The sequence below is a fragment of the Galeopterus variegatus genome, unplaced genomic scaffold, assembly GCF_000696425.1.
Source record: "Galeopterus variegatus unplaced genomic scaffold, G_variegatus-3.0.2 Scaffold2545, whole genome shotgun sequence".
In the NCBI taxonomy this organism is placed as follows: Eukaryota; Metazoa; Chordata; class Mammalia; order Dermoptera; family Cynocephalidae; genus Galeopterus; species Galeopterus variegatus.
The window spans coordinates 143,809-163,392 of record NW_007728656.1 but is presented as its reverse complement, the minus strand read 5'-3'; the positions used below and the strand labels follow the sequence as shown (position 1 = coordinate 163,392).

Genomic DNA, 19,584 nt, shown 5'->3' with positions numbered 1-19,584 from the left:
TTATCAATCCCAGATGCTGTATTGTATATTAGTTTATTATCTAGAGCAGCACTGTCTGTTAGACTTTTCGTGATAATGGGATGTTCTAGATCTGTGCAGTCCGATATGGCAGCCACCATCCACATGGGGCTATTTGGCCCTTGAAATTGTGTGACTGAGGAAGTGAACTTTTAAATTTATTTCATTTTAGTTATTTTAAACTTACTTATTCTGAATTTAAACAGAAACAGCCATGTGTGGCTAGTGGATTCTGTGACAGTGAAGATCTAGAACATTCCATCATTGTAAAAGTTCTATTGGCAGTGCGGTTCTAGAATTCCAGCTCCTACAGGGAAGGGGATTGGTTTTCTTCTCCTCAGTATGCTCAGAACCTAGCACTGTGCCTGGCACAGAGCAAGAACATGGTCGTGTTTGCTGAATAAATGCATGGAGAGGTTCCACAGGGCAGCTGTAATGGTAATCTACTCACATTCCTGTTTCTTCTCAACCCAAGGTACATGGGCTTCTTGCTTGCTTGAGGGCCCAATGTTCCCTGATATGGGTATCTGTATCCTTCCTGCTCTGAACCCAAACTCAGAGCCTGTTGGACAAATCCCAGCTCACCGCAGACTCCCTCACCAGCCCCAACCTTCACAGACAGCCTCACTCTCTTGGATTTCACGAACTCACATTTATTCATAGACAGACAAAGGGACGAAGACAGACCTTTGCTCACTGGGGACCCCCAGGGTCTGGCAGTTCCAAAGAGGTGGTGATGTCCAGTGTGTATAATGGGGGAATAGGAAGGCAGGGGCGTCCCTACCAGTCTCCATCCCTCTGGCCAATTGTCCTCCGCCTCCTTTTCCAAGTCGTCCTGCCTTAAGACACATGTTGGGGTGAGAGGTTCCTAACCAGCATCAGGGGTCTGGGGGTGGGTCATGGGGAGGGAGGGGTGGTCCAGGGCTCCCCTCTCCTTAGTGTCAAGGGCTTGAAGGGGAGGGGCGGGTAGACAGAGGAGGTGCCTCTCCTTCAACTTCCCTCCTACATATTGCAAACCGGGGAGCTCAAATGGAGCGGCGGAGGGTGGGTGTGAGGGTCAGGAGGCCAGGCCTCCCAAGCCGCGCAGGTGAGCTTTGCTGTCTACCTCTTCTTCCTCCATCTCGAAGGCTGAGTGGTCTTGGCTGTCGAAACAGGAGGCGCTGAGGAAGACAGGGGGGACAGGCGGGGACTGGGGTGGGGTCCCTGGGGAGGGCGGCTCTTCCTTGATGCGTACGATGGGCAACTGGACCCCTTCTTCCTGCTCAGCCTTCGGGGGCGGTGGAGGCAGCGGTGGTGACGGAGGGGCCTGGGCCTGGAGCGCCTGCAACGCGGCGGCCCTCTCCGCGGCGGCCCTCTCCAGCTCGGCTCGATGGCAGCGCTGGTGGCGCAGGAGGCTGTAGGCGCGCGAGAAGCGCCGCGGGCAGTGCGGGCACGGGTGCGGGGCCGGGCCCCCGGCGTGGACCTGCGCGTGGCGAGCCAGGTCTGCCAGCCGCTTGAACTCCCGCTGGCAGCGCACACACTGGAAGGGACGTGCCCCCGAGTGGGTCACCCCGTGCTGCCGCAGGTGTGCCCGACGCCGGAAACCTTTACCGCACTCGGGACACCAGAAGCGAGGTTCCCCGGCGGGGGGCCGGGCCGGGGCAGCATCCCCTCCATTCTGCCCTCCTCCTGCTTCCGAGCCACCCCCGCATGCCGCCCCTTCGCCCCCCTCCGGCCCCTTCCCTGAGTTCCGTCCAGCCGAGGCCTTGTCGTCCTTCTTCCCGGCTGTGGGCAGCGGGGCCAGCAGGCTGAGCGGACCGTGGACGCGGCGGTGCTGGCGGAGGTAGGAGGCCAGGCGGAAAGCCAGGCCGCAGTCTGGGCACACAAAAGGGCGGTTGGTGGAGTGGACCAGCCGGTGGCGGGACAGGGACCAGGGCCTGGCGAAGGCCTTGAGGCAGATGGAGCACTGGTGTCGCTTGGGGCGTGGCGGGGGCCCCCCTTCGCCCTCCTGTTCGCCCTCTGGGCGCAGACACGGGTGCGCTTTGAGCTCACCCTTGGTGGCGAAGGCTTCGCGGCAGCGGAGGCACAGCAGCGTCCAGTCGGCCTGGAGCAAGACCTGCTTCTCCTCCTGCCTTCTGGCCGCCAGCGCCAACTCGGCCCTCAACTCCGCTGCCCCTGCCTCGGCCTCCTCCTCCTCTGACTCCCGGGGCTCGGCGCTCGGGGGAGCCGCCCGCGCAGCTGGCTCCGCAGTGGGCCACGTCGGGGGCCACGCCGCCTCATCCTCCGCAGCCCCCGCTGCTGCCGTGGTGGGCTGCTCCACGCCCTCTTCCTGCGGGCCCCAGCTGGATTCGGCCGTCTCCTTGGCCACCCTCTCGATGGCCAGCTCGACCTCGCCACCTGCATGCTCCTGGGCCAAGTGGCGCCTGAGCTGGGCGGGCTCTGGGAAGGTGCGGGGACAGGCGGCACAGCGCAGCGGAGGCTGGGGCCCGTGGCCACGCAGGTGGCGGGACAGGTGGGCAGGCCGTCGGAAGGCCTTGGGGCACAGGGGGCAGGCGTGGGGCCGGAGGCCTGAGTGGCTCAGCCGGTGTCGGGAGAGGTAGTAGGGGAAGCGAAAGAGGCGGCCACAGATGGGGCAGGGCAGGGGGGCCCGAGGGGCTCCAGCGCCCCCTCGGCCACGGCCTCGGCCACGACCACGGCCTCGGCCACGGCCCCGGCCTCGGCCACGGTGAGGCGGGCTGCCCTGGGCAGGTGGAGGGGGCTGAGGATCCATGCCTGTGGGGAGAAAGGGGAGAGATGGAAAGATGGGCGGCGGGGCAGAGGTAAGGGAGGCGAGTGGGGTGTGGTAGAGAGAGAAGCAGAGACAGAGACAAACAGAGAGGGAGAGAGAGAGGGTCAGATATTCAGCCAGGGAAAGTGGGGAGAGAGGTATGAGACAGAGGCAGACACGAGAGACAGAGATGTAGAAGTGAGAGAGGGAGAGACAGAGAGAGAGAGAGAGAGAATGAGAGAGCGATCAGAGACAGAGAAGGAAAGAGAGACAGGAAAAGACAGACATGAAAGACAGAGGAGTAGGGATGGAGGGATAGAGACCAGGAGAAACAGAAAGGATGGTGAATGACAGAACAGAGGGAGAGAGAAAAGGAGAGGGAGAGGGAGGGAGGGAGGAAGGGAGGCAGGGGAGGGAGAGAGAGAGAGAAACACCCAGCAGAGAGAGACAGAGACACACAGAGGAGAAAACAAAGAGATTTAGAGACCCAGAGGTAGAGACAGTGCAAACACAGAGATCAGAAGGACCATGGTAGGGTTGAGGTAGGAAAAGACAGGGAGACAGAGAGAAGGGAACAGGACAGATACAGAGAGAAGAGACACAGAGGGAGACAAAGTCAGCAAACTGCTTTGGCTCCAGGGCCTAGGGGTTGAACGTTTTGGGAGGGGCTGGAAACAGCCCAGGGGGCCCTAGTGGAGGGGATGAGATTCAAAGTCGGGAGGCCCGGGAAATGGAGTGTGTGTGCCCAGACGCCAGGGGCTGGGAGAGGCCAGGGAGTTAGGAGGGTCTTGGTCTGAATAGGGAGGAGGCTGGGGGCCTGGACTCATGGGACTGAGGGAGGTGGGAGCTGGGGATTGGGACTCATGGGTCTGGGACACGAAGGGATGGGGGATCTAGACTCCTGTGTGTAGGAGGTATAGATTCCTGGGTCCCAGTGGAGGAGGGGGCTGGGCTCCTAAGACAAGGGGAAAGAGTGGGCTGGGGACCCATCTGCTGAGAATCTCCAGGAAGGAGGAGGAAGCTGAGGGTCAGACCCCTGGACCCAGGAGGAAGGCTGCTGGGGGTCAGTCCTGGAGGGGGACCGATCTCCTTCTTGGCCCAGCTTGCGGTTCCTCGCAGGCATGATCAGCAGAATTGGGGCCGCAGGTCGAGGCCTTGCCCATTTCTCAGCCTGGGACCCGGGGCTCGGCTCTGGTCGCTGGGCACCCAGTTCTTACCTCCGCCTCCTTTGCTCCTTTCTTCCTTCCCAGCGGCCGGCCAAACGCGGACAGTGCTGGCAGGGAGGGAGGGGGGCCCCCCCGAGCGTGGTGGGGGGTGGAGGAGGAGGAGGCTGGGCTCGGTGTCACCGCCTAAGTCTTCCCCCCGGAAACCTGGCCTCTCGTGGAAGCCTGAGAGAGAAAAGACTGGCTGGGGAGCCGGAAGCAGGAGGACCACCAGACCCAGGGGGCGGGGAGGGAGGGCGGCTTGGACTCCTGGGTCCTGAGAGTGGAGGGGACTTGGGGCCAGTCTTCTGGGCTCCCAAAGGGAGGAAGAGGCCGGGGGCCTTGGAGGCTGGGCTCAACTACTCTCTCCCCTCAACAGACACACATGTTCATTCATTCCTTCAACAAGTACACATTTATTAAGTCCTGTCTGTGCCAGGCACTGTGCTGGGTAAGGGGGGTGGCCGGGGGAGGGAGATGAAAGAGACTTCAGAAAGTACAGCCACTCTGGATAAAAGCTGGCTCCTGCTTTCACTTGGCTGCATGCGCAAGTGACTGTCTTCTTTGAGACACAGTTTCCCCTTCTGCGATAAGCCCTTGCACATATTCATTGGCTCCTAAGCGACCCGTATTTACTGAGCACCTACTACAGGCCAGCTCTTCATATATTTTGCTACATATACTCATATATATTCACTTGATCCTGAACAACCAGTATTTACTGAGCACCTACTATGGGCTAGCTCTGTCCTTGGTGCTAGAGCGACAGTGGCAAAAACAGAGGCTATTGGACCATGTCTGCATGGAGCTCACCATCTGATGGGGGAAGCAGACAGATCAATTATACTCCTGGTGTTTGTGGTGTGTGTGTGTGTGTGTGTGTGTGTGCGCGCGCGCGTGTGCCTGCACTCTAATGCAGAAAACTGGATGCTGTGGGAATGCAGAGAACGGATAAGGCACTGAGCTGAGCTCACACTGGGAGTGGGGATGATTCCCAAAGTCTTCCTGGAGGCAATAATGTTTCACCTGAAACGTGCAGGAAGAAACCAACGTTGCTACATCTCAAAAACCTAATGTGGAGCAGAAAAGGCATGTTGCAGTAGTATACCTGCAGCTTGATGCTTTTTGTTTAAGGTTAAATTCATGCCGAAAGTTGTTGGCAAGAGTGTGCACAAATAGGTCCTTTCTTACATGGCTGAGGCAAGTAGAATTTGGAACAGCCTTAATGAGCCAGCAATTGCAGGAATTCATCTTTGAGAGATCTATTCAGAAACGTGCAAAACGATGTCTGTACCAGGTTAATCATTGCAATATTGCCATCGCAAATGACTGAAAATGATCTGAATGTTCATCTGTAGAAGATGTGAGTAATAAATCATGATCGATCCACCGAATGGAATACTGTGTGTCCATAAAAAAGAAGGAAGAAATTCACTGTGTGAAAATACAGAAAGGCTCCAAGTGATATCCTGAAGGGGAGAAAAAAAAGGAAGGTGGAGAACAGCCTGCAGCCTGTTCTATCTGTGCTTGTTTATCAGTGGATTGTGTGGGAAGAGCTGCAAGAAGAGAGAAGAAAATGGCAACATCGTCTAATTCTCAGGACTAAAACTTACTAACCTCTATCATTTTGTACTTTTTGAATTTGAAACTATGTGACTGTGTTATATACTCAAAAATGTAAAGGAAAATGAAATAAATGGAGATCAATAAAATTAAACTAAACAATAGCTTATTTTTGTAAGTGCTTTACAAGTATGAACCCATTTACTCCTCCTTACCTTCAGTGGGAAACTTATTATTTTCCTCTGTTTACAGAGAATGAAAGTGAGGTACTAGGAAGTTTCAAAGCTAGTGAGTCTTGGTAAGATTTCAGCTTCACAAATAGATAGGAAACATGATAGTAGATCAGGAACAAGATTTTTAAAAGCACCAGGTCAGTGATATTATAATTTTAAGGATATATACATATGGATTAAAAGTTCAAAAATATGCATAGAAATAAGTACCAAATTTAGGGTCGGACAATCAGATCTTGGAGAAAGGGGTCTATGGGGAATCAGGTGTATCTCTAATATTTCAAAGCTGGCAGTTAGTATATGGACGTGTGTGTGTGCGTGCGCGCGCTAACTTTTTAAATTTGGTAAAACACACATAACACAAAATTTACAATTTTAATCATTTTAATGTGTACAATTCAGTGGTCTATGGGGAATCAGGTGTATCTCTAATATTTCAAAGCTGGCAGTTAGTATATGGACGTGTGAGTGTGCGTGCGCACGCTAACTTTTTAAATTTGGTAAAACACACATAACACAAAATTTACAATTTTAATCATTTTAATGTGTACAATTCAGTGGCATTAAGTGCATTCACAATATTGTGCAACAGTCTCCGCTATCTAGTTCCAGAACTTTTTCACTAACCCAAACAGAAACTCTGTACCCATTAAACGGTCACTCCCCATTCCTTTCTTCCCCAGCCCCTGGCAAGCAATAATCAGCTTTCTGTCTCTACGGATTTGCCTATTGTGGACATTTCATATAAATGGAATCATACAATTTGTGGTCTTTTGTGACTAGCTTCTTTCACTTAGCATAATGTTTCGGCAGTTCATCCATGTTGCGGTACCTATCGGCCCTTCATTCCTTTTTATGGCTGAATAATATTCCATTCTATGAGTATACCACATTTTGTTTATCCATTCATCTGGTGGTGGACATTTTGATTGTTTCTCTCTTTTGGCTATTGCGAATAGGGCTGTTATGAACATCGGTGTATAAGTTTTTGTTTGAACAGCTGTTTTCAATTCTTTTGGGTATATATATGGGGTGTGGATGTGTTGTTTTATCATCTAAATTTTGAAGCTTTGATTTTTTTTCTTAAAAAAGGAAGGAGAAGAAGAAGAGGAAGAAAAGAAGGGGGAAGAAAAAGAAAAAGCATATCCAGGAATCGGGGTGACAGTAAAGAAAATTTCAAGCATACAGAACAGCACGTGGAAGGGGGCTTAGGACTTGGGGGGTAGGATTTGGGGTCTTGAGCAGGGGCCTCAAAGGCGGCCAGCGTGGTGGAGAGAGGCCAGAGCTGCACGGAGCGCCTGTGCCGGGCCTCCTAGTCCAGGCTGAGCTTGGACTCATTCCCAGTGCACTGAGAAGCCACTGAAAAGGCTTTAAGCAGGAGAGTCACATGATCCGATTAATGTTTTAGAGAAATTCCTGTGGGACACGCGTGGAGGCTGGACCGGATGCGGCGGAGTCCGAGGCCCGAGCGGGGAGGGGGCGGGGCGCAGGTCCAGGTGAGAGAGGGGGTACGCGCCCCGCCCACCTCGGGCCGGAAAGGCGGTTCCCTAGGCAGGGGGCGGGACCTGGCGCTGATTGGCTGCGAGCTGTACTCCTGGATGCCAGTCTCACTTCAACCATCTCCTCATTGGCTCTCCTGTTTCCGGCCCCCCTCTCGTCCCGCACCCGGGAATCACCACGTCGCTCCTGAGCCGAACACCCTCCAGTGTCTCCCCTTCTCGCTTGGAATAAAAACCAGACCTTCTCCCCTATAACCTCCATCCCTGCCCGCATCCCCACCCACGAGGCCCTACATGTCTGGACCTCCGCCCTCCGGGGTCTCCCTCTCATTTCTGACCTCTCTCCTTCTGCTTCCATCTACTCCAGCCACACGCCCCTCTTTTTGCTCTTTCTGGATTCAGAGCCTTTGCACTTGCCGTTCCCTCTACCTGGAATGTTCTTCCTCTACATTTCCATAAAGCTTGCTTTGTTTCCCTCACTCCTTTCAGATCTCCTCAGAGACACCTGTCCTGTCCACCCTAGATGAGATAGCCCTCCTGTCATCCTTAAATCCTTACCCTGCCTTAATTTTCAACATTGTACTTATCGCAAACAAACATTAGGCCGCTTAGGAATCACTCATTGATTGCCTATCTCCCCACCCGCTAGAGTATAAACTCCATGAGGGCAGGGGCTTGTTTTGCCTGTTTGCTCAACTGCTCAACCTGCAGCACTATGCCTGGCACAGATAAGAGAGTCAACAAATATTTGTGGGTGAATAAAGAGGGGTGAAGAATGGAGAGGAGTGAGGCGTACTCGAGCTTCGAGTACTGGGATGGGGGGCCGCCCCCGGAAAGGCAGCAGACTGAGGTGGTGGGGAGATGAGCAGGTGAGGTAAACGTGAAGATGGCTGGCTCCAACGGTCTGCATGCAGGAGGTAGATCCTCATTGCTCCTCCAGCAGAGGCATGGGAGTCACCAGCGTGTGGCGAGTAATCAATGCTTTGGAGAGGCTGACATTACCCTCAGGATCAAATTCACTCCCCCGCCCCCCGCCTTTACCTCAATGACCACATCTGTAAAATAGGGCCACATCGAGAAGAATTATGTACAGCGTCCAGCCCAGCGCCTGGCACTTGGGAGACTCAGGAAATGGTATGAGTCCCTTTCACTACTGTCTCAGGAAATAAAGGATTGTGGTGGAGGTGAGTGGGTGGGAGCCTCAGCCTCCTGAGGTCCCTATTCAGTACTCACTAGCTGGCGGCCATCTCCATGACAACCCTGGCACTTTACCAGGCGCTCATCTGCCGAGGCCTCGCCTGTCTGTAGGCCGGTCTTTGAGTGGGCGGTCCTCGTCCCTGGGGGCGATACCTTTACCTAAGGGGGCGGGCCTTGTTCCTTTAAGGGAGATGATTTTTTTTTTTTCCTAACCCAGGAGTAAATCTGGTTCCTGGGTGGCGGTTGCGCAGTGGAGAATATCTCAAGTTGGGCGTCCCCGGGGGGCTGACTTTGTTCTCAAGGGTGGAGCCTTTTCAAATTGGCACTTGCGGATCTCCAGCCAAGAAGTCCTCCTTGAATGCCAAACTCTTACTTGCCTTCCCCCCTAGAATGTCTCCTTCCTTTGAACACCTTTTTCCTTGTGAAATATAATATGCACAGATAAAAAGTGCACAATACAAACGCACAGTTCAATAAATAATTATAAAATGATAACTAGATTCAGAGAGAGAACGTTCTACTGTTCTGAGTTTTACAGAAATTTTTTTCCTTGCTTTTTTGTATGGTTTACCACCCACAATGCGTACTAAACAATATTATAGTTTAGTTTTGCTTGCTTTTGAACGTTATCTAAATGGAATCATGCTCTATGTGTGTAGCTTCTTTGTAACTTTCATATATGCAGTTGTGTTTATCTGCAGCTCATTCATTTTCGTTGCTTTATAGTATCCCATCGCACAATATAGCACCATTATTTATCCATTGTACTGTTGATGGACATTTCTGTTGTTCTGTGTTTAGGGCTGTAAATATTGCTGCTGTGAACGTTCTCATATGTGTCTCCTGGTGCAAGTGAACATGAATTACTATAGGATTTGTGTCTAGCAATAGAATTACTGCATTGCAGGATATGCACATCTTCAGTCTCATTAGAGACTGCCAACATACTATTAAGAAGCTCAAGAGAAACACTTGATTCCCCTAAGCCCCTACCTAAACTTGTCCTCCAGTTTTCTGGTCTTAATACAAAGTGCCACCACCTAACCAGTTACTCCTGATTCCTCTCTTTCCATTACAATGTCCCCTCCCCCCGCCCCATTCAACACACACATGCACACAACCAGCCCTCTGCATTTGATCTCCACAATTCATCTTCAATCCATCCATTTCTCTTCATCATTTTGGCCTGTGCCCCCTCAGTTGTCTCCTGGTAGCCTTCTAATGCTTTAACTCTCTGTGTTCCAGTTTCTTTCCCACTCAGCAGCCAGAAGAATCCTGATAAAGTGCAAGGATGCTCACATCCCTCCCAACTTAAAACCTTGCTTCTAGAGAACACAGTCAAACGCCTCTCTTGGCTTACCTGGCTCTGCATGATCTGACCTCTGCCTGCCTCTTGGCCTCATCTCATCCGTCCTCCCTGGGCTCACTTTCCTTCTGTGCCCAGGGCTCAGATGAAGTGCCACCTCAGCAGAGAAGCCTGCCCACCTAAGGTGGCATAGCACAGCCATTCTCTTAATACCTTCCTAATTGTCTTCGGAGTGCTCAGTCATCTGAAATCATCTTCATTTCTTTGATTCCTCTTTTTCCCACTCCCATCACCCACACATTATGGTATAAATTCCAGGAGGGCAGGAATTATCTATTTCATTCACTCTTGGATCCCCGGAAGGGGTTACAATGCCTGTCACAGGATAAACAGTACAGGAATGTAATCTAGCATGCAGGAAAAGCAGACCCATTCTCTGATGAGCAGGTTCTATTCTAGGGGTCTGATGTAGGGTCTAAGGTTGCCAGGAGGTAGAGTCTAGGGGGAGGGGACTGTTCATAGGGTGTCTCTAAGGAGACAGTTTGGTTTCCAAGGGGCGTGTCCTATGAGTTTGATGGTTTCTAGAGGGTGTGACCTATGGATTGATTACTTCTAAAGAATTGATTTCTAGGGGGCGTCTGTCTGTTGGAGGTGGATCTTGTATTTAAGGGACAGGGTCCTATTTAGATGAGACTTAAATCACCTCTGATTTTAAAGGTTGTGTACCATCTAAAGGACTCGAAACTTCTCGGGAGGAAGCGAGGATCCGTTTCTTTTTAGAAGGCCTGTCTTTTTTTTTTGTCCTTTTTTGAGACCGGCCGCACAGCGCTCAGCCAGTGAGCGCTGTGAGCACACCGGTCATCCCTATATAGGATCCGAACCCGCGGCGGGAGTGCTGCTGCGTTCCCAGCGCCGCACTCTCCCGAGTGCACCACGGGCTCGGCCCTAGAAGGCCTGTCTTAAGTCAGAGAGGGAGAGATCCCCAACCTCCTGGAACCAAGGATCAGAAAATGAGAAGGCAGTGAACTGACAGGACAAGGTTTATTGGGGTCCTGGAGACATTGGGAGTGGAACGAGAGGGTGAGGTTGAGGATCACAGGGGGAACCCCCCTAGCCAAGTTCCCCCTTCCTCCCGGGGTTGGAACACAGAGACAGACAAACCAACAGAGATGGAAAGACTGACAGGTACTACAGTAGAGGGGGAGGGAAATCCCAATGTCCACCACCTCCCGCTCAGATGAGTTTACAGGATGAGGAATGACGTAGACTGGTCCACACTCTACAGGAAAAGGAGTGTCTGCCCTATTCACTCTAAGGAGGGTGAGGCGCAACCTGGACCAGCCTGTTCCAAGTGGACAGGGGTGTGCGAGCATATGGATCAGTCCATCCTACTGGGCAAGGGGATTTTGGACCAGTCTATTCTAGTGTTTGGGGGTGGAAGAAGATCATTAGGGTGGATCCATTCTGCAGTAGGTGAGGGAAACCTAATTCGAGGGTGGGGGGAGTTGAATGCAGGGGGCATCTAACCTGGTCCTCTTTCAGCATAGGGAATGAAATGGGGGAAAGGCAGATTTTGGCTATATCCATTTTCTGGGGGCACCAGTGATTCTGGTGGGTAGCATTTGGAGGGGATCCAGGAAAATTGGGTGTCATGTCTCCCCCCTTCTCCAGATCAAGGTCGTTGGGAATGACTGCTCTCTCGGAGTGGGGCAGTCTTCCCTTGGGTGTGTGTACGTGCCCATCTTTTATTATATGGGCCCTCAAGATGAGAGGTACTGTGGAGGCCCATTTCTCATTCTTAGGTCCCCACATCTTAGTGGCCTGTTGATTTGGAGGTGCCCACATGTATTCCAGGAGTCCCAAGTTCCGGTGTGTCTCCGTAGATTTAGGGGCCCACAACTAATATGTTCTTGGACCCCTTTGCTGAAGAGTCTCTCCGTTTATCTGTGGTCCTCCAGCTCCGAGGCCTGTATGGGTTTTTGGTGGCCCCCCTCTCTCCAGTCAGGGTCTCCTCATCTCAGGGCCTGTGTTTGGACTGGAAGGCTGGGGCCTCACTCACATTCCTGAGGTCCCCTGGCCTGGGCCCTGAACCCAGGTGGTTGGGTTGAGGTTGGGGCTTGGCCTGGTTGTTGTCAGTCCATGCCCCGATGCAGCTTCAGGTGCCTCGAGAGGTTGCTGAGCGTGATAAAGCCCTTGCCGCAGATGTGACAGGGGAAGGGGCGCTCAGTGCCATGCAGCAGCCGGTGGCGCTTGAGGTAGCACTCGTGCCGGAAGAACTTGCCACACTCGAGGCACGGGAACGGCTTCTCACCTGTGTGCACCAGCACATGCCGCTCCAGGTCCCGTGGTGAGCGGAACAGCTTCTCGCATTCGGAACAGCCGAAAATCTTCTTGCTGCGGCCCGAGCCAGACGCGGGCTCCCCAGATGCTGGCTCTCCCTCCGGGGCCGCCACTGCCTCCTCTCCGCCACCCTCACCGTGGCTGACCCTACGGTGCTCCTCTAGGGCCCCCAGTGCTGCGTACAGCGCTCCGCAGTGGCCGCAGCCATAGGTTGCCGGGCCCGAGTGCGCCTCCAGGTGGCTGGCCAGGGCAGCGGCTGAGGCGAAGAAGGTCCCGCAGTCGCACTGGTACAGGGTGTCTTCCGACGGCTCAGCTGCTGCTGCAGGCGCTGGGGCCTCCCCACCGCCCTCAGGGAGCAGCCCCCCTAGCTCAGGCACGCTGCCCCCTGCAGGGCTCAGGAGCAGCCCACCGTCCCAAGCCGGTGGAGCATCAACCCCCTCTGCAGTGCCACTCTCACTGACTATCTCAGGACCAACGCCTGCCCCCGCGGCCCAGGCCTGCGCTGGGGGCGCACCCGCCCCTTGCAGGTCATGTGTCAGCTTGTGCCGCTCCAGCAGCGCAGGCGCGTTGAAGTCACGCTCACAGCGCGGGCACTTGAAAGGCTTCACGTCAGTGTGCGCGGCCCAATGGGCCGCCAGCTCCCGGCCATGATCAAAGCGCCGTGCGCAGGCTCCACAAGCAAACGGTGGCAACGAGGCCGCGGCTGCAGCTGCCGCCTCTGCCAGCCCCCAGCTGCCTGGGCCTGCGCCTGCACCCTCCGGGCCCTCTCCACTGCCAGCCCCTGCACCCCCGCACACTGAGCAGGGCCCTACGTTGCAGCAGACAGAGCATGGCCCGCTCAAGGTGGGCAGGCCCGGGCCGGGCTGCAGTGGAGATGGGAGCACCCCGCGGTGCTGGCGCTTGAGGTGGCGGCCCAGACTGGAGCGTGAGGAGAAGCGGAGCTCACAGACCAGACAACAGTAGGGTTTCTCACCAGTGTGGACAACCTGGGAGCGCAGAAGGAAGAGCACAGAGTCAGAACTGAGGATCTAGCACGCACAAAAGACTCCTGGACTCCCAGACGAATGCGGCCCAAGCTTCCTGCCATGGCCTACAGGGCGACAATCTAGCTTCAAACCTCTCACTCTCGCGCTCTGTTTTGACCACACTGGCATGCTTTCAGTGCTCAAAAAGGCCAAGTCCCTTTCTGCCACAGAACCTTTGCACGTTATTCCCTCGAGCTGGGAAACTCTTCCTCCCACTCTTCCTGGATAACTTACTCATTTTCAACAAGCCTACTGAGGGGATTGTGACTCAACAGGAAAGTGGTTAAGGACAAAGGCTCCGAACACTGGCAGACCTGGGTTCAAATCCCAGCTCTGCCTTCTACTCTGTGAAAGCTTGGGCACGTGACTTTGCATCTCTGGGCCTCTGTTTTTCTCCTCTGTAAAAGGGGCACCATAACATGGGCTATCTCACAGCACTGCTGTGGGGATAGAGTGAAATCATCATGAAATAACTACTCATTTCATGGAAACTAAAATTATCATTAACAAACTTTTCTGTGTCCCACTGAGGTCCTCTAAACCAAACCAGTGTGTATGTTTGTGGGGCGGTGCGGGGAGGCAGAGAAGGGCTTTCATAATCACCTAGGGTGGGAGGTGGCTTTTCAGGGTACATGTTGAACCATCTCGAGCAGAAATGTCCAATAGAACTTCCTGCAATGATGGAAATGTTCTATATCTGTGCTGTCCAATATAGTAGCCACTAGCCACACGTAACTATTGAGCACTTGGAAGATGACTAGTGCCACTGAAGAACTGAGTTTTAGATTTTATTAATTTAAATTGAAATCACCACCTGTGGCTAATGGCTGCCATACTAGACACTGCAGATCTACAGTCAGAGAAGCCAGCCCTGGGAGGTGGCATCTTCCCCATTCTCAAGCCCTGCTATCAATTATTGATAGCCCTCAGGTATAGTAGGGCAGAGAAGTGGTTCTGAACCAAATCTGGTTGCTTCTTTACTAATACAGATTCAGGAAATCTAGGGAATTTGAATCTCCAGGGAGGGAGTCCAGGAATCTGTATTTTAAAGGCATAGCCAGGCTTGCAGACTGGGTGAAACCATGCTTTACAGAGGTCTCTACTGATATTCAATCTTCTGGCTGACTTAGAGTCTTGGAATAGCAGAGTGAGATTTTTGAGTGTAGAGTACTATTGATTGGTAATGTCTGCCTGGAAGCCTGTGGGGAGAAGGGCTGTGAAGTTGGATCAGAGTGCAGTGCTTGATTAGTAATTTCTGCCATGGGCATGGACCTGAAGAAGGAACACAAGAGTGCTAGCATTTGTCATTCTGGCTCCATTCGTGGTGATGTGACCACGTACAGTGTGGTTGCAGAGAACTCTGTACTCTTTGTCACTAAACTTATTTTGTCTCCACTCTTTCTAACACAATAAGGTTGTGCTGGTCTCAGGGACTTTGTACATGATGTTCTTGCTGCTTGGAATGCTCTTTCCAATGATAGGCACCTCCCTTGCCCTGTAAGTCTCCATTTATCTGTCAGCTCCTCAGAAACCATTCTCTGAATTTAGCCCCTGAGCTCATCATGTGATTCTCACTTGTCCTCTCCCTTCAGAGTTTCTCTCTCGAATCACTCGTAGTACCTACATCTAAGTTGGGTGTTATCTGTCTCCCCCGCAGGTAAGGATGATGAAAATAGGGACTACATTGGTTTTGTTCAGGTGCCATGAGACCAGCAGACTCTCTGGCCGCCTCCTGTGCCAAACTGCCCCTGATTCTCTGTACTTCAGCCACACTGGTCTTCCTCCAGTTCCTCAAAAGCCTGCCTTGCTTCCTTGAAAGTGCACATCATGTTCCCTGGTCCTGGAAAGCTCTTTCTCTTTGCTGCCATCCCTTCTCCTTGTTAACACCTCCTCATTCTTCACAGGCAGCTCATTCATCACCTCTTTCTCAGGACAACCATCCCTGACCTCATCCCTGACCCTTGACTATTTCAGACTTCTGTTGTATTAGCCTCAGAATACTATTACCTTCTCTTCTCACAAATCTTGGTTGCAGTCTGATATTTATTAACCTGATTGTTCAGTTAATGTCTCCCCGACTAGACTGTTGGCTCTGGGAGGCTATGAAAGGAGTGGACTGTGTTTTGTTCCCCTGATTTTTTCCCTCAAAGATCTAGCACTGTGCCTGCATGAGTAGGTGTTCATTAAGTGATTCATTTGAATTATAACTTACTGATGAGCAGTGGTGAGGCCTCAGAGGGTTGTGAATGTCACATCAAGTTAAGGGGTTCCCCTGTCATTCTAATGATCAAGGGTTTTAAGCAGGGGTACCAGGTCACTCTGTTGATGGATGCAGCAGCTGGATGTGAAGGAGGGAAACAACACATAGACCACTTAAAAAGTTGGGGCTGGGCCGGCCCGTGGCTCGCTCGGGAGAGTGCAGTGCTGATAACACCAAGGCCACGGGTTCGGATCCCATATAGGGATGGCCGGTTTGCTCACTGGGTGAGCGTGGTGCTGACACCACCAAGTCAAGGGTTAAGATCCCCTTACCGGTCATCTTTAAAAAAAAAAAGTTGGGGCAGCATCCAGGATGTGAGGTGCTGAACCAAGACAGATACCATAGGACAGAGTGTAGGGGACAAGCATGAATGAAAGACCATTGATAAACATCAGGTTTTACTTACCTTTGTAGTGTATCTGGCACACAGACATAGTGTTCACTTAGAACAAAATGCCAACTCCTTACAACAGCTGAAAATGTTGTATGTGACCCAGCTACTGCCTACCTTTCACCTCGTCTCCTTCCATTCTGTCCCAAGTCTGCTCTACCCAAGCACACAGTCTTCCATCACTTCCTTGAACACACCAAGCTCCTTCCCACCTCAGGACCTTTGCACTTACTGTTCCCTCTGCCTGGAATGCTCTTCCCATGGTGGTCTCTTTCTCATACTTCAGGTCTCAGCTGAAATATCATCCTGCCCTGAACTTCCCCATGCTGTCTGACATAGCCCATAGCTCTACCCTCTTTGCTTCTACACATCAATTTGTTTTTCATTTTTGAATTTCCTTCCCAACACTTCTCCCTTTCTAGAACATTCTTGTTTGTGTATTTGCTTTCCTGTTCATTGTCTGCCTGGCTACTGAGTACTTCTAATGAAATATAAGTTCTCTGAAGGCATGGTCTTTACTGATTATACCATGGCAACCCAGGTGTTCTATTCAAGGAAAGCATTCAACAGGTAATTGCTGAATAAAGGAATTAAGTATACATGTGATAAACTTATTTTTTAAAATGGTAAGGAAGGGAATGATAAATGCAAGACTGCAGATGCTAGTGTGCATAGGGACTATTAGCAGAGGAATGAGAGAGGGGAGGAACATATAGGTGGAACATATTTACTATGAATGCTCTGGTTGGTGGGTTCGGTGGTGATTGAAAGAGAAACACCACATGCTTAGACTGGTCAGGGCACCTTGGCAGGGAGGAGGGAAAGAGAAATTTTCTAAGAGGAGGAGGTGGGTGAGTGGGCCTTGAGCTGGCTACTTTTTGTCCACAGTGAAGTAGGGCCCGGGGTATCCAAGGTGTGTCCAACCCAGGGAAGCCAGCCTGCAGGACTCACCTGGTGGTGCAGCAGGCCAGTGGAGTCACGGAACCCCTTGGGGCAGGCAGAGCAGCGGTAGGGCCGCTCCCCGGTGTGTGAGCGCAGGTGGTTGGCCAGGTTGAAGCTGTGCTTGAAGCCCTTGCCACAACGTGGACACGCGTGGGGTTTGAGCGCTGTGTGCCGGGCGAAGTGGCGCCGCAGGTCTGAACGGTAGCGGAAGCTCTTGCCACATTCACTGCAGTGAAATGGGACCCGGGGGGCAGCCGCGGGCGGTGCCGGTGCTGTGGTTGGGGCCGGGGCTGGGACCAGGGGAGCTGGCAGCGGGGCGTCATCCATTGCGGCAGGAAATGCAGCGCTGGGTGGGGGCTCTCTCTAAACGTGGGAGGAGACACAGGAGCAGGTGAGGGGGTCACTCCTCACCGGTTCTCCCCTCCCAGGCCCCTTGTCACAGACCACCACTTGTCCCCTGGGAGACCCTCCACTATTAAGCTACGCCCACTCCTCCAAGCCACTCTGTTCTTTAAACTCCTCCCACTCTCTTACAAACCCTTCTCTTTTCACTCATCTGACAGTCTCCCTAATCACTTCCTAGTTGCTTCTACTCCACGGAGTGCTTTTAAGCCTCTCCCTCTCTTTGTCAATGGACGCTTGCTCCTCTCTAAGCCCCTCCCACTCTTGCTTAGGTCCCGCTGACTTTCAAAGTCACTCTCACACTGTTCCCTAAGGATCTTGTATTCCTTGTGAAGCCCTTCCCCTCCTAAGCCCATAGCACTTCCCTCTAAACTCCTCCCACTTTTCTCTGAAGATGCTTAGTGAATGGGAAGACAAAGATTTGGGGGTAAGCACACTGTAGTCATCCTTTCAGGGAGACCAGAACTAGTCCTGCAACCTCAAATAAAACCAGCTGAAACTCTTTTCATCTGCAAAATGGGAATAATAGTCCTTACCTCGTGGAGTGGGGTTGGGATTAAGTAAAATTGTGGCAATGTGTGCTATGTGCTTACTTAAGCCGGTGCACAACAAAGACTCAACAAGTAAGCTGTTTTCATTACGATTATCGTTCAAGTTCCTCCTAGTTTCCTCTTTAAGTCCCACCATGCTTTCTAAGTTATTGGACTTCTCTAAGCCCCTCTCTCCTCCACTAAGACTCTCCTCCAAAACTCCATCCAATTTTTCCTTTAAGTAAGCCCCATCCTTTCCCAGACGCCCCTACATTCAACTCCTGTCACCTTCTCGGCCCTTTTTTATACCCCTCCCCTTCAAGCCTTTTTCACCTTCAACGAAGACCCGATATTCTCAATAAAACGCTCCAAATTACGCACCAAACGCGACCCCCTCACTATGTCAACCCACATTCTCTAAGCCACACTCCAGCCAAACCGCACCTCTTCTACTCTGAGCTCCTCCCGTCTTCTTCCTGAGCCTCATTTCCCCACTAAGCCTCTATACGTTCCTTCTACCCTTCAACCTAGGACCCGCCCACATTCTCTTCTAGCCACGCCCCTTACCAAACCCCACCCCTTTGCCTAGGCCCCTTCCATTTCCTACCGGCAGTCCCTCTCCCTCCACCAAACCTCTCCTATTTCCATCCTAAGCCCCGCCCCCACCAGGCTCCTCCCAACCCTGCTCCGCCCCAAACGCCACTAAGCCCCGCCTCCTCCACCGCGCAGCCGGAGGAGCTGCACCCCCCCACCAAGTCCAGTCCCTCTCCCTCCACCAAACCTCTCCTATTTCCATCCTAAGCCCCGCCCCCACCAGGCTCTTCCCAACCCTGCTCCGCCCCAAACGCCACTAAGCCCCGCCTCCTCCACCGCGCAGCCGGAGGAGCTGCACCCCCCCACCAAGTCCGCTCAAGGACCCAGGCCCCGAGAGCCGGCCTTTTGTGCCCCTCCCCCTGTCCCTAAAAGGTGCGGCCCCGGGCGCCCGGGGCGGGGGTAGGTCAGGCGGGCCCCCGATCCGGTCGAGTCCACATCGCTCGTGAGGAGCGGAGGTCGTGGAGACCTGGGGCAGCCCCGGGAGGCCGGGGAAGTCAGTCGGCTTTCCTCTTTAATTACTTACACCTCCCTCTGGGCGCCGACATTTTGGGCAGCGGGGGTAGCGTCACTTCCACCCAGGGGGCCCCTCGACTTCCGCCTCGGCTCCCTTCTCCCCCCTCGCACTCCTCCTTTCGCCCGCCCTCTTGGCTCCCTCTCCCCACCCCCTCTCTTCTCCCTCTTTCCCTTCTCTTTCTCAGCCCTGTAGGTTAGAGAAGCCAGATTGGTACCATCTTGGGTGAGGGCAGAGGGCGGGGCGAGGTTTAAGGTTACCCACGGCGCCATTCAGACTAAGGGCAATGAGCTCAGCGCGCCGCTTTTTCTCCTTCTGTGGCGACGCTAGTTGGTGCTAACGTAGATGAAGGCAGATATGATTCTCTTTTCTCAGCCTCGGACTTCTCCCGGTAGGATGCAGAATTGCTCCAGGAGAAAAGAGAGAAATTGAAGTGGCCAACTGCGAAATAGGGATAGAAACGACCAGGCACCATCTTATCAGCTTAGCCCTGTTTGGGGCTTCGAAGCTTATCAAGCGCCATATTAGTTACGGGCAATGAACAGCCATTTTCCCCTTTCTTACCCATTCCGTACCTATCTTTGATTGGGTCACCTGGCTGGGTGCTTTGTGGGTGGAAAGACATTTCGACGTGTTTGGGAATGTGGTGGTGGGTTATCTTCCTCTAGGGACAAACAAGGACAACTGGTACGCAGGCGCGGTTTGCTTGCGCGGAATGTGCGGGGTCCTTAGGACCCAGCGAGTTCCCTTTGTTCCCCGCAGGCGCGCGGCCCCGGCGGGGGAAGTGAAGGGAGGGGCCTCCGTGCGTCCGCTCCGAGGGGCGGG

The 19,584-nt window shown here is 53.0% G+C and overlaps 2 protein-coding genes across 2 annotated transcripts; both read right to left on the bottom strand.

Moving 5' to 3' along the window:
* Positions 1-650: 650 nt before the first annotated feature.
* ZNF579 (zinc finger protein 579) lies at positions 651-2,767 on the bottom strand. Its single transcript, XM_008582220.1, has one exon. It carries the CDS (start codon positions 2,765-2,767, stop codon positions 1,076-1,078), a length of 1,692 nt encoding a protein of 563 aa, XP_008580442.1. The 3' UTR covers positions 651-1,075.
* An 8,019-nt stretch (positions 2,768-10,786) lies between these two features.
* On the bottom strand, positions 10,787-18,269 carry FIZ1 (FLT3-interacting zinc finger 1). The gene is made up of 3 exons (XM_008582218.1): positions 17,661-18,269; positions 16,732-17,085; positions 10,787-13,090 (listed from the first exon to the last, which is right to left on the bottom strand). The coding sequence occupies exons 2-3, from the start codon at positions 17,047-17,049 to the stop codon at positions 11,897-11,899; spliced, it is 1,512 nt and encodes a 503-aa protein (XP_008580440.1). The 5' UTR covers positions 17,050-17,085; positions 17,661-18,269; the 3' UTR covers positions 10,787-11,896.
* Positions 18,270-19,584: the final 1,315 nt, after the last annotated feature.

Excerpts from the sequence above, each read along its gene's own strand:
- FIZ1 (XM_008582218.1), bottom strand. The coding sequence starts at position 17,049 with ATGGATGACGCCCCGCTGCCAGCTCCCCTGGTCCCAGCCCCGGCCCCA. Across the intron at positions 13,091-16,731 it reads CTGGCCTGCTGCACCACCAG|GTTGTCCACACTGGTGAGAA; the intron begins GTGAGTCCTGCA and ends CTGCGCTCCCAG.
- ZNF579 (XM_008582220.1), bottom strand. The coding sequence starts at position 2,767 with ATGGATCCTCAGCCCCCTCCACCTGCCCAGGGCAGCCCGCCTCACCGT.